Raw genomic sequence first — 18,681 nt, forward strand, 5'->3', positions numbered from 1 at the left:
TAAGGAATAGAGGTTTCTGGTTTGCTGTGTAAAAACACAGCAGTAGATTAAAAGCATGAGTATTCTCAGCTTTCTTCTTGCAACAGAAAAGATGATAAGAAGCTTCTCAAGCAGCTCAAACAGTAATGTTGGCTGACATCCTCAACGTATGAGTTGGTTTGCCACTGCAATGCCATTAAGAAACAGAGGTTGATTAGCGGAACCCAGGTGAACAATTGGGAACTTACATATGCATTTACTGGTCCTGATTGCCAGGTGGATGACACCTGGACATTAGGAGCTTTGGGAATGCTGGGAGCTCTGCACCAGAGCTTATTCAATGTTTAGCAAGAAGCTTCCAGCAGCTGCTGCAGAGGTTGGGTCAGGGTACTTATCTGAGAATTAGACAGAGGGTTTCAACAGCTGTGAAAGAGAGGGGATCAAGTAGGGGACTTTTCCAAGGGCTAAAAGGAGGATTTTAGCAGCTGGGCAGTGTGCTGGGTCGGTGTGCTTATGTGGAGGGTAGCTGTAGGCTTTGACAGCTGGGAGGCCAGGCCAGCAGTGACACTGCCTGTGCTGCGCAAAGGCTGTCGAAAACTCCCTCTTTGGTAACACAGCTCTCAACACAGTTTCAGGCTTTTCAAAAGATGAACTTTTCCCTCCAGTGAGAAAGCAGCTGCCAATAAAGCCTGAAAATGTCTCTATTCAAAAACATCATTGCAAGATGAAAGCCCAATTCAATCTGTAAGAACAACCATAGAGCATGGCCAGCGTGTTTCTTTGAACTCTAATAGTGTACACGTTTGAGTAGTTAGCAGAATCTTTAAATAACAGGGACCTTCTGGGGATAAAACGTAAAGTGTATTAAGTATCCTACAAAGTTGAGATTAAGTGTTAGGAGGCTGGCTTTGCTCCAAAAGCATGAAAGACACAGCTAAAAAGTTATGTACATAACAGTAGGCTCAATGATTGGAGCCTAGCAAATTTTATCAAAACAAGACAAAAATATTCTCTATTATTACTGTGCTCAGAGACCATACTTTCTGTTCATTAAAAAATACACTAAAAACAAACAAAAAAGTTATATGAACATTCCACAGTGTTCTCACAGATCGCATGTGCAAAAGTCAGTCTTTGCAATATATACCCAATTCAAACCCTATAATTTATGAGCTAAATGTTTGCAGAGTGGGTGGGGTTTTTGTTGCAGAAACAGATGTGCAAGAAAATCAAATCTGTTGGCATGGGAATAATACCCCCTTTTGCCTATAAAAGAAATGAACCCATGTTCACTGCTGGAGTTTTCAAGGGCTCTTATTCATAAAATAAAATATTAGTACCCAGCTACCACTGTGTTGCTCTCCTGCAGCAACAATAAAACAGCATCAGTGAGAATTGCTACATTGCATTAGTTCATTCACACACAGGCTCACACACCAGCTGCCCTCTGAATCCTGACTTTTGTATAATGCTAAAACTCAGGGCCAAAGCAGGCATATTTGTCAGCTCTCTGTGTCCAGTTAAATGGAAACAAGCAAATTGTGATTTTCCTTGTTTCCTTGCATTGGGAATTGTATTCTAAGAAAGGCTTCAGTGATAAAGAGGGAGAGCAGAATCAGGCCAGGAAGCAGGTGGCAGGAGCTAAGCTGCAGTGGAGCATGTTGGAGAAGGGGAGTTCATGGCAGGGTGTTTGTGGGAAGAAATTTTAAAGCAGTCTCAATTAGGAATACCATCCAGGTAACAGGTGGTACCTCACACAAAGTGCACTTTCTGATGCTTGTGAACAAGAAATGGTAGATTTTTCTTTAAAATTAGAAAACTGTACCTTACAAACACCTGCGGTAAGCAGAACAGCTTTGTAAGCTTCTTTTTGTACAGAACATTTATATGTTGTGCACAAAAACATGTAGGGCTTACACGTGTTCCCAACCAAAATATTTGCAGGCAGTGTCTTGTGGAATGGTGAGGCAATCACAGCCTGCAGCTGCAAAGGAGCTTTGTTAGAAACCCGAGGTATCCTCTGGATTGACAATTAAATGAGCTCGAAAAGCGTCTGCCACAAACTGCTCACATCTCCGAAAAATGCCATTTCTACTGTGCTATACTGGAATGTGAAATTCTACCGGTCCTGTTATACTCATTGAGAAGAACTTGGTGGAGCTCAATGGGAAAGAATGAAGCATATTTCTGGTTTCATTCACACAAAACTTGAAGAGCAATGATGGCTTGCAAGAACAAACAGTGAAACCAAATCAGTCTTCTAGGTACACTTCAGCTTTCAGCATGAAAGTGCTTAAGTCTCCCTCAAAGATATGTGGGAGCACTGATTATTACCAGGAAATAATAACAGTGAATATTTCTACCACTGTTACAGGCATTTCTAATTGGCTTTCACAGATAGATTTGGAAATGCCATACCACAGCTTGCTTGAAAAAAAAAACAAACCAGTTTTGGGGTGGTATTCAAGCTAGTGAACAGGATTGTTTAGAAATCGCATATTATATGGTTGTGGGAACTACTGCTTCCAAATGCATTACATTTCCAAAAGAGCTTTAGATCACTGTAACAAAAAACCCCCATTTATACAAGTTCCGTTCTAGTAAGAAAAAAAGTTGTTTCCTCTCATTGTCTAATTAAATATTGTATCTTTAAACTTTTTTTTGCAACAAACACAGAGGCAGGACTTTTTTGTCTAAAATATTGTTAATATTCAGTATGAAAGCTGGATCACAGAAATATAGACCTGATATACATGCAAGCAATCATTCAAACAAATGAAATTTTCTCACTATTTCATGAGGTGCAACTCTACAGCCTAATGCTTTTCAGCCTGCATACCTCCCTATAACATCCAACACGTACTTGCTTCTCTTAATTCCATCTGAATATATACCCTCCATAAAGCTGCACTGAACTTCCTCATTGTTCCTTTCTGTCACCCAAGCATATTCCTTTCAAATACTTAATCTCTCTCCAGAAAAAGATTACGTATGCACAACTCTTCATGTAACAGCTGCAAGAAAAGACAGAATATTGTGTATAAATAACTCCAAACCTTGAGCAGCCTACCTTAAGGTCTCAGAATATCCCACTGGACTGTCATGGCTGTACCAGTTCAGCTCAAACCTAATCTTGTTTTGAATAAACAAAGTTAAGCCATCTGCAGAGCCCTGAACTATAGACACACACTATATATTTTTCCTAAATCCATTCCTTCTTTCTGAACTGTCACGTCTTGTGTGTATTTCTAGTAAGACACTGTCTTTCTGGAGCCAGTATGAATTAGTTTTTTTTCCTCTATTTACCTTTTATTTTGTTTCAGATCTACTTTCATTAAATACTTGTCTTATTTCAAACAGAAGTGCCCATTCTTTCTTCACGTCTGTGGCCTGTGTGCAGCTTTCTGTCCTTATCCTAATTTTCAAATCTGCTCTATATCTGGTAGAGTACTTGAATTTCCTTAAACTGCTGATTCCTTCCAGAGCATTAACAGGGAGTTTCAAGGAAGGTGCTAAGTCATGAGCTACCCTAGGACACAACAAAATTTACTTAATAGAATTTATTACTTACTGCTGATTTACTTAGAGCATTTGCATATCTGGGTGACTACTGGATATGAAGGATGAATTATATCCCTACAATAAATTTTGTCACTTTACAACTAAAATTAGATTGATAATTAGATCAATAGATCATGCATGGCGTCCCTTTTAAAAACTGCATTTATTTCACACAGCTGAATCCCAATTATTTGAGATTCATCTAACGTGAAGCAAAACATTTGTTATCCATTTGTTATTGTTAGGGAGCCAGCAAACAGCAGAACTCAGGAAGCTCCCACTGCCTTAGTAAAATGGCAAAGAGGAGAAGATTAGAGAATATAAGGGAAGTTTGCTCAGTTGGATTAAGGCAACTGATGGCAAAGAGAAAATATTTCAGCAAGAACAGATAAATGCTCTAAAGAATCTCGGTAGTAAGGGGATGGGATCAGGACACACAAGTGAAGCTATCAAGTACCTTCTGCATCAGAAACAGAATAAAAGAATTGTTCCATGGATCAACGCCCATTTTGAGCTTTAAAACTTTATCTCAAGCTCCTATGCATCTCAAAGCAAGTAAAAGAGCTGCACAAACAGAATTTGAAGAAAATATTTGATAGAGCTCTAATTTACCTGTCTGTTCCTGCCCCTCACTGACAAACATCTATTTCATCCAAGATTGTCTGGAATAGAAAGATTTGGGAATATACAGGTATTCAAAAGCTCTTAATAATTTCAACGAGTTATTTTTTTTCTGAGTGAAGTACATAGCAGAACCTGTGAGATGTCAAAGAAACAAGAATAGAAGCACACACACACACACGACAAGCAGTTTATAAGAATGTTGCTTTATACATAAAAGAGTTGCCAACTCTTTTCTCTAAAACAATAGTTTAATGTCTATGACAATAATTAATAATAAAAAATACCCCAAACCCACCAACCCAAACTGAGAAACATACTTTGAATTTCAGTGGTCTTTTTTAAAGAAGCTATTGCATTCATATTGGGGATTTGGTGCACAATATCTTCCGGGAGAGGCTCCAGCTGCAAGAATAGAATAAAATAATATAAATTTTCAATAACCTACAGGGAAGTAAAACAAACTGAAACAATCTAATCCTCAGGAAAAGCTTAGCCCAAGAACTAGTTAACATTTTGCTGGTATCAGTTCTAAAACTATAGCCATGATTTTGTTTTCTGTTTTCCAGCCATGTAATTGAATTCCAAGGGGCTTTTCTATTGGCTGCAAAACTAATCTATGGAGTCTCTGAAGCAGGTGCATGTCTGTGCATTATTCATTAAAAAAATGTTAGTTATTTGTGTAATTTTTGTAGGTTCCTCACAAACCAAATTCCACTGCGTCTGTATATGCAGCTGGGCACTCCAAACAAAACCTTGCTGAAGCCACGCTGGAACCAAAGTGTGCCCTCTATTATCTTTATTTTTTTCTGATGTTATTACATCTAACCATCTTACACATTTTAAGATTTATAGGGGAAACCATAAAACACAGCCGCTTTTACTAGCTTTGCATTAATTTCAAATAAAGTGGTAGATAAAAATTAGTTATGCAGATCAGCAGTAAGAGTTCTCTAAGTAAGTTTTTATAGAGTCAGCTGTATTTTAATTAGACAGTTTTAATTGTATATTCTTTGAGTTTGGCTGCACCACAATAAATTAGAAGGAATTATTCAGTTAATGCATAGTTATTTTTGTTCTGCAATGGACAGATATACCAAGCAAATAATTTTGAAATTCATTCACATGTGATTTTTTTGTCCACCTTTCATATATTTTCCTCTTAGAAAAGGGTAAAAGACTGTTTGAGCTAAATGCCTCTTCTTTTACTGTACTAACTATATTGTCCTTGAACTACTCTAGGAGTCCAGCCAGTTTTAATGCTTCCCTGCACAGGCAGTTAAGTCTGGGTGCGGAGGCATGCTTCCTGCAGAGCCGGGAGTAGCAACCGTGTCGAGGTGCACAAGGAATCAATACCAGTCTCCTGTTCTCTAAAGCTAAGGAAGTTCGACCATCGTTGACAGGAGACATCTGTACCGCAGACAAAACTCCTTTTTAAAGTATGCCTGGGTCTACTTTAAACTAGGTCAAGTGAAGGCCACCCAAGGAGCTTCCCCTGTGAAGTTAATAGTTCAGTAGCCATCATATATTGTCCTCTGGGTTGCTACCACTGCATTGGCACGCAACAACTCGATAAAATCAGCTTTGATCCATGTACACAAAGTGGGAAGTAATTGGAGTGTAGATACTCCCTCAGTGGTGCTATTTTAAGCAAGTTCAACTACAAATCCCAGAACTTCCAGGATCTTACCACTATGATAAACAGGGAATGCTTGTCAGTGATAGAGACATTGGAATTATCAACAGTCTTTTGGAGTCTCAGTGACTAAAATGAGCTGTACACATTATTATTTCCTTAGAACCCCATATGGGATTACAGCTGGAAGATTTCCTTGTGGCTAGAAACAATGACACTATGCTTTGTTTTTAAATAGCATAAGTTTCTTCATTCTGCACAGTAAGTAAGTGGGCAGAGAAGTGCTGGTAGGACCTGACCCGGGTCATAACTCAGTAGGCATCAAGTAGGCCAGACTGCAAAAGAAGATTATTGCTATTTAAGATGTGTCATGGATTAGAACAAAGAGCAATTACAATAAAAAGAATATTTACAGATACGTTTGCAATTCCTAAACCACATTGACCTCACAATCTTCACAGGTTGCTCTACTTGGTAACTCTTGCAGGTACCTGGGGGAAAATTGCCTGTTTATGAAAACGCCCACCAACAGATCAAGTTTCACAGGTTTTAGAACAATAATCTATATAATAATCTTAATAAGCTATACCTTGGATTTTGTAGATAGACAGCACTTGCTTTTATCACTTGTTATTTTGTGTTTAAAATAATCTATCCTTTTGCTAAGAAGAAGATAAAATCCTGAAGTTCTGTTTGGTCATACTGGGTACAGAAACATGGAAGGAGAAGCAAACAGTAGTTTAAGGTTCTGTTTTGAAAATTTCCTAATTCCTAGAGGCTTTGACATCCAATTCACTCCCCTAAAGTAGGACAAAATAGCTCTGGGCTATAACAGTGGGAACAATAGCACAAGGTAAGGAATTCCCAGACTGCAAGATGGAGAGCTGTGTCTGCCCTTTGAGTACCTTGAGATTCTTTCTGCAGGTCTCTTGTACTAATTAGTAATGTAGGAACAACTGATGTAGAGATAGAGGAGATTTCCTGTTAAAATATGAATATTTTGTTTCCTTCTTCAGAGGTGGAATTCTGCAGGAACTAAAAATGTGTTTATTTTTCCTAATGTATCATTGACACCTCTTTATTTATCAGTACAGTAATAACTTTTTTAACAATTAAATTGCATTTGAATATCTAGATATATCAGATGAATATTTAGAAAAGACAGACATGCTTTTAGAAATCAGGATAAGCTGATGCATCATACTTAAAGAAAAGAGGAAAAAGGGTTAAACATCCAACAATTATCCCAATCATTACTCCATCTGTTAGCTCTATTAGTAGGGGATGTGTAGATAATAGTCATGTTTGATCATTTCCTTCACATTTTTTTCCACAAAACTTTCACGTTGCATACCAAGCTCAGTTTCCACTCTGGACCTATTCTGCCTCCTCATCCTTCAGGATAGCCAAGGAGAACTTGAATCCTCTTCCATATCAGGGAAACCTCATCATGCTCCAGAGGGTCATTATATGATATACCCAGATCCTGAAGAATTGCTGCTGGATGGACCACAGTTTCCAGAGGAACTGCCATGTGCCATTGGGTGGTGACTATTTTTCTTTCTTTTCTTTCTCTGCTACTTTTTTTCCTCTCTCTTTTTTACTTATCTTATGTATCTTCTTTTTTCTTGACACTGTGGTGTATTGGATCGAATCCAGGTTGTGTTGTGGTTTATTTAGCGACCTTGGCTGTGTTCAGGGTATCATATTGTTATCTGAACAGTTTGGGGTCTGTTTTTGCAACTTTGAGAAGTTGCAGCTTGGAGTGTACATGAGTATCCGGCTTATCATTTTGGCTGTGACCACAGTTACATGTGGCACATAAGTCAGTATTCAGTAGGGAATAGGTTCAAAGGCACAAAGGGCAACTAGCGCCCACCAGTTCCCCCCAAAAAAAGAGGTACCTTGGAAATATGTAACTTTGAATCATATTATTCTCTGTTCCCTTGGCCAAACCACTTCCAGACCTTGGGGGCTTTGATGTCACCATGCTGACCTCTTGCATATGCATTGCTGCTGTTTCCTACTCCATTTAATTTTCTATTTCTGGGGCATTTTCTGGACTCTGACGTTATGCAAGCAGCAGTTGACAGGTGATTTAGTCTCAGTGTTAATTATTTTCTACTATTAGATCCAGATTAATAATAAAGATGTGAGATTGTGAATAAGTTTACCATGCAATATAAAATTGATCTCAGGCCATATTCACTTCCATGAGTATTCCCATTTGGAGAGAGAAATGCTTACCTGTTCTGACAAATAACCCTTTTTTAATGCAGCCCAGGCCATATTGGCAGAGCTCACTGCCTAGCTGGCAAGCAGCCCCAGATTCACACTGAATTCCACAAAGGAGAATATGCCAACTTTTCATCATCGGCAGGAAAGCTGCAGAGTAAGAGCTTTCCACTTAAATTACCATCCCCTCCTAAATGCCAGCTCAACAGATTGCAAGAAAGAAGCACATACTTCACACTCTGCAAGAAAATTGTCCAGTATAAGTTTTCAAGTATGCTTGGGAGCCAACCAATCACAATGTTTTGTCAAATTCTGCTTCAGACTGAAATTCAAGCCAGAAGAATATTTACTAGAAGATGTTAAATTTAGTCACTTTAAATTGTTTTTGCACTTAGGGCCAAATTCAGCCTTGGCCACCACAGTCAATGGAAACAGACATGCACCCTCTGTGTGACTTTGTTGCAGGGTGCCGCCGGGCAGAGGACACTTTGGACTGCACTTCTCTGCTTCCTCTACACAAAAAAAGCACAACCTTGTCTGTGAGTAATTGTCGCTTCTAATAGATCATGGCAAACTGCTGTACTACATAGAGCTAAGGGAAACTACCCAAACCTGTAAACAGATCAAAAGGACCATGATGTTAGATTGGCTTCTGTCCCCCATGGCAATATCCCACCTATCTACTTGAAAAGTATGGCATGAAGGGAAAACGATATCCTTAAGTTTTGGCTCAAAAAGTTCTGTGCTTGAAGGAATCCTATCTTATTCTCTCTGGCTACAGAAGAATTCCCAACCAAACATAGATTGGAAATAAGCTGCAGGATTTAGGATACTGAACTCAAAGAAAGCTTATCCCAGAGGGCTTTTTAAATCCAAAAAGTGCCTCTTCATAACCAATGTGTAGAGGAAAGAAACCACAACCTATACTAGCATGTATTTTATACAAAAGCATTACTCACCACCACCTGGCACTAAAGGGCATAGCAGAGGTTTTTATAGCACTGAAGATAGGACAGAGAAAGTAGTGTGGAATATCCACTCTCCATGACAAAGATTTTGGGGAAAAATCTCAATATTCAACCCAATTTTCACACACTTCTTATACATTTAATGATTTTCTTAATTAATGTATATATATAAATACATGCTTGAAAAATAAGTATTTGAAACTATACAATCGGTCTATGAAAAACTGTAGAATCCTTTAAAGATTACCACAATAAACAAAAGAATTTAATTTTAAATGTGAGAGCATATAATTGCCTAGATTTAAAAGCAATGTCTTTTTTCTAATTATCTGAAGCCATCATTTAATTTGTTTTGACAGATGCTCATTTAATGGACAAGCTCTCAAATAATGTTGAGAAGATTCAGGGATATTTTAAAACAATAGATGCCCACCATACCTTTTTACTTTCCAGAAGGATCTCCATGTTTTCATTTTGGATTTCAAGGGAATCCAGCTGCTTAATCTCTTCTCACCTCTTAGGAAGATTTCCTTCCAAAGAGATAACCTACAGTGCTCTTAATTAGCTCTGCAAATGGTTAAATGGATTTTTCTCAAAGTGACATGGCATTTTTCTGCTTGTTCAAAGAATCATGGATAAGAAAATATGAGATATGTAAAACATTTTTTAAGCAATTTTATATGTAAACTTTCTAATCAATAATTTTATCTTTATTTAATTTATCTTTTCCTTTACCTCCAAGCTTTTCTTTTTAATTTTCTCATCATTTCAGGAGAGATTCACACAACCAGACTAGACTGATCCATTTTAGATACTGTAGGGTGCCTTGCCTGATTTCCAGTTGCCACTCAGAAAGGGTAACAATCTCCTCTGAGTTCAGTGTTAGATCTGCCAGTCCAATGTTGATGTCCTGGATACCCTAAGGCATCTAAAAAATCACTAGGCACCTCTTTTAGGGAATTGGGTCTTGGAAACAAACAATTAACAATGTAAGTACCTCCAATCATAGAAAACCAACAATTATAATCCCACTGGTGTTTCCATCAAAATTTGAAATTATCTTTTAAAAGTACTTCTGCAGAGAATTTTAGAAGTATTGACCACATATAGGTGGGACTGATAACTCACTTAAAGTCTGAACTCTTCTGAGAAAAAGAGACTTTTTAAATAGTTTTTTTGGTTAGTTTTCAAAATCAACAACTGTATGTAGGAATTTCCTATGCCACGTTCAAATTATTTAAAGAAGATTGACTTGATAGTGTATTCTTTTCATAGTGGCTCCACTTGCATTTATTAAGAGAAGAGTAAAAAGTTATCTTACTTAACAGATCACTGTACTGCAGGTCACACATAACTTAGAACAAAATTTATCTATTTTGGATGTTAACCTGTTTTCCTTCTTGGCGTTCAGAGATAAATTAAGAAAAGAAAGCATTTTTCTCTTATAAATTTGATTTTACTTCTACATATCAGACCTACTCTCAATGAAAGTTGGAAGAGGTGGCTACTTTTACAAATGCTTTTTTAAAAAAAAATGTTATTCTGCTGGTATAGAACATATGAAGCAATGAATCTCTGTATTAACAAGTCCTGGCCAAAAACAACAAAAGAAAATAATTTTTTAAAAAAGAATCTGCAAAATGTTTATGAATTCTAATCCTCAGTACATGAATAAATACATCTGACAAACTCCAGAATACTGTACAAAGGCCTTTCCCAACCTTTCTAATTTGAGTTCAATTACATGTGTAGTGTTTAGAAACTGAAGTTTGTTTTGCTAGTTCTTTTAAGCTAGGGTTGCACTACATAACATTATTTGTAAAAGTGAAGGCCAGATAATAAATTATAATTATCCAATTAATCACCTGTAAAGAAATGCATTCAGGAAAGAATGTGTCCTCAAATTACAATAATTGATTGTTCGAAGAAAAACTTTATTTCTGTCCTTGGCTGGAATATGCTTGGAGTTTGCTGTGCAAGTTCATGAATATTACGCTGAAATCCAGCAATATATATCATATGGGCGATGTGATGCCATAAATCTACACATGTGAACAGACATGCTGATTTCTGTCTATGTATCAGACTTCATCATTAGTGTCTGCTCCTTAGAAACACTTTTACTTATTCTTTTAAGCAAACATCAGTTTCTTATGGTGGCGTCAGTACCAACATCTTCTCTGGGGTATTTATCTCCTGTTAGCAGCCATAGCATATTTTCACTTGGAAATTCTGCTGCATCAGACTATTAATGCAAGACCCTGAAGACAACTCTGTGAGCAATAGCACATGAGACCAACACTTACTGCATGAGATGTTTCAAGTCATTAATGATTGTGTTCATTAACAAATGAATAAAAGATTGCTTAATGATTAGTTTTGTCTTAATTCTCAATTATTGAATATATGTGTCTCCTGAAATCTTTGATACGTTTCGCAAAGATAGACTCACAATTTATCTGTTTCCTGTTCACTAATTACTCTAAAATCAAATGGAAAAAAAGTCTCTATTCTGGTACACTTAGCCTGTTCCTTTTTCTTAAGATCGGTATTTCCTCTTGGATAATGGATAATTGGTGGTAGCAGAAATAGCAGCTGGTTGTGAAGTAGTGCTAAAACAAGACATTTCATAAATGGGTAGCACCACCAAATGGTCATAACTGCATAGAGAGACCCAGACACCTACACAGAGAAAGACACATCATCAACTTTAGATGATTTGTCTTAGTCTCACAGTGGTGCAAATTTCAGAGAATGAGTTTAGAAGGGCTATGAAAAGCCACTGGTGCCATAAGATACTGCTGCAGGGAAGATGATGACAGAGAATATCCACGAGAGTGCCCTGGAATGGCAGCAGAACAGGAATGCAACATTGCACTCACTAAGATTGTCAGTTGCCTCAAGCTGGGTTTTATAATCCCTATTTCAGCACCTAAATAAAGAAATAACATTGAACTGAGCATCTTTTTCAACAGAGCTTGTCACCACACTGGAAAATTCTCCTTATGGAATTTGTCAAAGGTTATAATAGATAAAACCCAATGAAAGCTTTTTTTTCTTTCTTTTTTTTTTTTTGAACATCTACTTCTTCACATTTCTGAAAATATTTTCAAAAAAACTATCACTTTTTCATTGCATGTATAATGTGAGAAAATAATAAATATAAATACATTTTTCTGCATGGGTTGTAACAACAAAAAGCAAAGACTTTAAAGAATATGTAGAAAATCCTTATAACGAACATCTATCAGAAGACACACTATTTCCCATTATTCACATAGGTACGAAGTCTTGAAGTAGAAGGAAACTGGCAGGCTAGTTTGCAATTTGGCACTAGTATATTTTATTGGAAAGATTATATAGCTATTACCACTTCCCCTGGGGAAAAAAGTAACACACTGCACCTTATAACAAGGTCTTGCGAAATACACAATTTATGGTAAAGGCTTTTGTCCTTTCATAAATTTTTTTGGCTGCATCTTCAGCAAGCTTATTTTCCTTCTCACCATATTTTTAGGAGAACAGATATTTTGTAGTGGACAACAGAACAATTTTCAGTAATGTGAGTGCTTATCCTGTGTTTGTCTACCTAAATAACATATACTCATATTTACTTGGTCTGACAGTCCACTCTGAAAAGCTTTTAAATAATAGGTACAGTGTTTGACAAATCTTGGACACTCCATTTAAATCACTTACAGATTAACCTGAATCTTCATTTATAACTTAAAGAAAATTTTTTTGAAGTCTTGCACGCATTTCTATAACCTTTCATTTTCAAAAGCCTCTGAAATATTTTCTTCCATATGCCAACTGAAGTTGCCAAGTACTCCAATAAAATGTACCTTTGCAATATCCAGTTCCTAAGATTATCAGATACCTTGCAAAAGCCATTTTTTTTTGTGATAGTTGACTGGAAGTTCTGATACTGATCAATGATATGCATACCAATGACTGCCAATGATGTCAAGTCTGGTATTCAGCACAACATCACCAAAAGCAATTTTGAGGTATTAAATCTTATTCAGAGCTGGGAATAATTCAGGCAAACACTATAGGATTTATATAATAATCTAATTTAGAGCTATTTATGCAAACCAGATCATCTGAGGTATGCTCATTTCTAAGACATTCAAATTGCATGTTTTTTTATACCAAATGAAAAAAAGGACTGATGCCATTATTACTGAAAGAAAATCAAAGACAGGAGTTTCAGGAAACTTGGATCGTTCCCTCTGCCTACTATGATTTATGTTTTACCTCATTTCCTAAAAGGGCGTTTATACAGGCTTCGGATGCATCACAGATGGCAGTAAGGTCATGTCCTCCTTCCAGTGCCAGCACAACACGGCCATCCGCTAGCTTCAGCAATTGCTTGGTTAGGTGACCAAAACCTAGTATTCAAATACAGTGGCACAAATAATTAAAGCAGAACAGATATTAATAGCATATTTCACATCTGCTGCATGAGCATGTAGAAAGATCACAGATATTGCACAGGGAGCGTAGGATATATTTAGTCCAGCATCCTGTTTCTGACTAAGGCCCACACCAGATGCTTTGGAGTTAGGTAAATGGAATTTTGTATGAGGCAGATGTGAGATATTTTTCCTCATGGTGATCCCTAATAGCTGAAGATTCATTGAAACAGGAGGTTGTCTCTCTTCTTCCCTTCGTTAACTATTACCACCCTGGGTTCTCTTCATGTTTGCACATCAAAGTAACATACACCATGTCATTTAGAGAGATCTGACATAATCCTGGTCACTTATGGCATCAATACAACAAATAATATTTGTAGCTAAACAATGACACTATAATTAAAAATAATTGCGTTTTTCAAATGAGATGATGAAATTTTTATTTACACATTGCTTCTTCCTTTGTATCGGGGGTTTGAGTATAATACACAACCATGGACTGAAAAATAATAGAACCATATGTTGTCTCAGCTTCATTTTGAAGTGTTTTTGGAAACATTAATAACTAAATCACTTATTTTGATTCAAGGTTTTGGAATAAGTTGAAACTGTCCAGAACTTCATAGATATCTCTACCAGTATCACTCATTCCAGATCAACAATGTTCTAAGCAATTCTGCTCCACTGCCAAAAATGGTACTTTATTTTATGTGGTGATCTATAACTACATAAACACTACCCCAAACTTTTCATCTGTGATTCAAGTAAAAATATTTTTTTTCTTTTGAAACAACAAGAAAAATTGCTCGAAAAGATGTTAATTTGGAGAGGAGACTTAGCGGAGAAATATTGTAGTAGTTTTCTAGGAAAGCTATTGCTTCTTATTAATCTCCTTTAAGCGAGTAATCATAAGTAAAGTTTTGAAACTATTTAAGTTAAATATACATCACAGCTTGTTCTTAACTTTTCTATTTGGTTTATTCTAGTTGCTCTACTAATGATCACCACTACTCATCCCAGTGCATTCCATAGCCTTAAACAAAGCATTTAGAAGATACCTGCTAAAGCCTGGGGCTCTATGAAGACAGCAAAATCCACATTTTTTTGTTATGTTCCAGTGAAGATGATCATCAAAGATTAAAAAACTACAAAATTTACAAGCATATTTTCTTGTGAATTTCTCCAAAACAGACTTAAGGCTTTATCTGGCAAACAAGAAGTCTCATAATTAGTTCTGTTTACATTTTACAACTTTGTTAAGCCCGTGCCCATCTGTTTTTCAGAATAGGGCCTTAACTATACCAGATTTGGTTTAGCTGCACAGAAAATAAAAAAACAAAGAAAAGAAAAAAAGCAAAACTTTCTACTTTCCACTTAATCTACAGATGATCACAGCACACTTGAGGTGAAATATTGTTTCCTTAGGCCACCGCACAATCTTACCCTCTAAGAACTGCAGTTTTGATTCTAGCAAAGTAACTACACTGTGGTTCAAATTACATACAGCTTTGAAAAACAAGTAAAACTTTAAACTCTCATTTAAGCTTAAATTTTCTTTGTGAAAAAAAAAGGAATGTGCAATACTCTCTACAAAGGATCAAATTTAGACAATATAGAAAAGTGAGGGAAGGAGTGGAATGAGGATAACTTTCGATCTTTAGCCAATTTCTACTTTTGTTTATCTACAGGATTTATTTCTGTCTGCATGTTACACATGAAGTCTTTGGATTCATAAGAAAGGAGTGCCAGCAGTGTAGAGCTGAATATACAACATTTAAAAGAAATGAAGAAAAATGAACATGCACAAACTCCCCATTTCTACAACTTAACTTTTGGGTCTGTAAGAAACCCAACAGCACTTTTAAGACAACATTGTCCTTCATGTTATACAACTTCCACGAAGAAGGGAAAACTCTACCGTGTTTCCCCCACACATTCAGAAAATATTATATAACTGCAAATATTGTTTCTGTCACATTGTAATTTTTGAGGTATGTGTGGCAACAAATATAAAGACTCCTGTAATGCATTTTTATTTTTGTAGGCAACCATACATAATATCTCTCATAGATTTTTTAAGATGTTAGTTTGTCTGCTTGGTTTCCTAATGGTTTTCCTAATGTTAATGTTATAATAATCACCCCTGGCTGAGCCAGGATGCAATGACCCGTACAAAAACATCTTTCCCAACAGAGATCATAGTAACAAGGTAAAGGGTTGCAAAACCAAGGAACCATGATGGGGCTTTTCTTCAGTGTAATTACTGCAAGAATGTAAAGGTGACTTGCTAGAAAGGGAGGAAATCACTTCAGCCAACAGTACCAACATTGCCGGTGACCAAATGAGTCATGGAAATTCTTAACAAAAAAACTTGGATTCTGTGTCACTGCAGCAACCTAGGAAATATATTAGCTTCCTCAAGGAAATCCCCTGGAGTGCAGAAGTAACAAAATGGAAAGAAAGGAAACTCAGTCAAGTAATGGCTTTAAGATGGGCTGTAGTTCATGCCAAATAATTAAGAAAGCCCAAGAAGAAAATAGTAGCAAGCACCGTGATAAGAAGTAGTCATCTCCCATGATATAAGGGAGAGCACATATTTGACACCCTACTGACCAACTCTGAAAAAGGAGTCAGAGAAGCATTTAGAATCCTGGATCTGCCGACTCACACGGATTTCTAGAAATCAGCAGCAGTTCTTGGCTCTTTTACTGTGCCTGCTGAAAAATGTGTCAGCTGTGATGTTGGCTTTAAAAGATATTTTCAGTTTGGATTTGCCATATTCTAAAACTGTGCTTTTGCAGTGATGCATAACAGTTATAGGTTAGTGGCACTTTATAGAAGCAGAAAAAGTTCAGCACTAAATTGGAAAGTCACGTTAAAACATCAGTGCTTGCTTTTCAGTCCAGCCTTAAACTGGCATTGCTTTTTGAGGCTGCAGGTGCCTTTGGGCCATTTAGAGTCTGAATGCCTCACTCAATGACAGACGTCTATTAATCAGGGCTTGAAATGGCCCTGGCAGCATCCACAGTAATTGATGTCCATAAAAATGAATAAAATTGTCACATATTAATAGTAAAAAAAAAGAAATCGTCTTTAAAAAATTAATTATTTCAGACACTAAGTGAGAAAAAGCTTATACGTGCAGGGGTATTTCTCAAATCTTCTTGTAAATATGTGTGAATGTATTCTGAGTGAATTTGTACTTCAGAGAATTAACAACATTTTTTTAAAACTAGGCGCATGCAGTGTGCCAGAAAATTGTGAGCTTGGTTTTGTGCCAACAGTATTTCCCTAATTTCTGTAATTAAATGTTAGAAGTACCTGTTTTCTTCACAGATTCAATATTTAGACACCCAGAGCAGGATTTGAAAGAGCATCTAATATTCATTTGCTATGACCCCCTTAAGGACAATGATAAACCTTCAATTTACACAAGAAATGACATTAAAACACTACTGTGTTCTGAAAATTCTACTCACCAACTGGTTTACATTTTCCTGACAAATAACCTGTGGGTACACCATTGTACAAGTAAGCAAAACAGTCTAGATTAAAACTGAAAGCATTATAAAAAATGTTATGTAGTGGAGAAATATGCCATATATGAGCTGTTATTTGCCAACCTTTGAAGTGAAAATATAATCTTTTAAAACAAAAACATTACATGTACTTTTTAATTATACCTTTTCCTCTCCTCTGGTGTTAATTGTGGAGGAGATACAATATTCAGCCTTCTGTAAGAAACTATTCTACTGCAGGAAGCCAGGAAGAGGGAAAATTAATATTGTATTATACTAATGAGCAAGCTGCCAGGCTGAATGGAAGGCCATAGTGTGCCAATAACTTCAATTGCCATCAAAGCAAGTCATTCAGCGTTCAGCGGACTGATGCCCCAGCAAAGTCTCTGTTGTTTTCTTCTTTTTTAGTTTCATAACAGACAATCTCCCCATATGCTCCTTCTAGTTCTGCCAGACAGCAAGGAATGACATAGGTGAGGCTTCTGTCTCGTTGGACCAAAGTCACTGGAGCAACTATACTCTACCTGGACTTACAGAAAACCGAGCAAAAGAGTAAAACTGTATGAAAAGAGAATCCAGAGTTATTTCAGTTTTCTGGCTTTGTTTTTTAGATATCAGTACTCTAACAACCTGAAATGTAATTTGGCAAGTAAAGAACAGGTAAAATACCTGCTAACCAGGTGAGTTCCTCTCCAATGGACTCACACAACTGTGTTGTATATCACAACTAGACAAGGTAAAGCTAACAAGTCAGAGTTTGTACAGCCTCCCATTTTGAGAAGGAAACATTTGAGAAAGAAGACAATTTGTGAATGTTATCCTTTTCACATCCTTTCCTCAGCAGACAAGGAAAGGAAACATATGGATAGAGTACACTCCCAGCCAGCATTGCAGAACTCCTTGTTTTCATAAAGTCATATATGCAACTAATTTTTTTGCCAGCAAATGTGCAAACACTCAGTTAGCAGGGGCTAAACCTGCTTCAACAGAATACAGACTCATTCCCTCTCCCCCACTGTGCATAAGGAGAGCAGATGTCTCCTGCACAGTCATTTTTTGGGGTAATAGCCCACTGAGCAGAGCCATGGTACTGGCCTTTGCTCAGGAGAAGCAGCTGGTGGAGGAACAAGGACATGTCAACAACACAAAGGTTGTCAAAGCCTTGGAGTTATGGAGAAAGCTTCGGCTTTCTCCGCCTGAACAACGGGGCTGCAACAGCTCTTTCAGCTTCAGCATCTTAAAAGCTACACTCCAACCCTAAATCACAGGCAGAGTTCTGGTGAGCTCCTCTGGCTACTTGGACCAGCCTGGAGAGGAATACATGCAAAACACAAAAAGTCCTCAGTCTCTGTCCTGGACCTCCAAGCATGTATTTAGCTATTATTTACCATTTAATTCTGTCATTACTCTCCAATTTACTTGAGAATGTGTTTTCTTCCCATTAAAACTGTTGCAACGTTCACTGCCAAAAATCTACCCACCAGTGTTCTGCACTCCTTCCCTGTGGTTCCTTTGTGACTATTTGATTAATTTTCATTGATATTCTTCCAACAATAGCATCTAAAATTAACTAGGTCAGTTTTTACATAACTTCCTGACTCACCAGCTATGTGTCCTAAGTAAATATGTCCATACAAAAGTCAAAGGATAATTCACTCTTCCAGCACTGGCAGGAGCTAGAACATTTTGCAGTTTGCATTCTATGATAAGAGAACACATTTTTTTTTCCAGGTCTTTATTCA

General features: G+C 37.0%; 1 protein-coding gene across 15 annotated transcripts in view; it reads right to left on the reverse strand.

The window, feature by feature from the left end:
* Window positions 1–18,681, reverse strand: part of HDAC9 (histone deacetylase 9) — a 458,974-nt gene that overhangs the window by 16,635 nt on the left and 423,658 nt on the right. For all 15 annotated transcript variants that reach the window (XM_054058870.1, XM_054058867.1, XM_054058866.1 and 12 more), the window contains 2 exons: window positions 13,261–13,394; window positions 4,482–4,566 (listed from right to left, as the gene is read on the reverse strand). In XM_054058870.1, the coding sequence (XP_053914845.1) occupies window positions 4,482–4,566; window positions 13,261–13,394 (219 nt within the window). The remainder of the gene's footprint in view (window positions 1–4,481; window positions 4,567–13,260; window positions 13,395–18,681) is intronic.

The sequence above is a fragment of the Cuculus canorus genome, chromosome 2 (assembly GCF_017976375.1).
Source record: "Cuculus canorus isolate bCucCan1 chromosome 2, bCucCan1.pri, whole genome shotgun sequence".
Classification (NCBI taxonomy): Eukaryota; Metazoa; Chordata; class Aves; order Cuculiformes; family Cuculidae; genus Cuculus; species Cuculus canorus.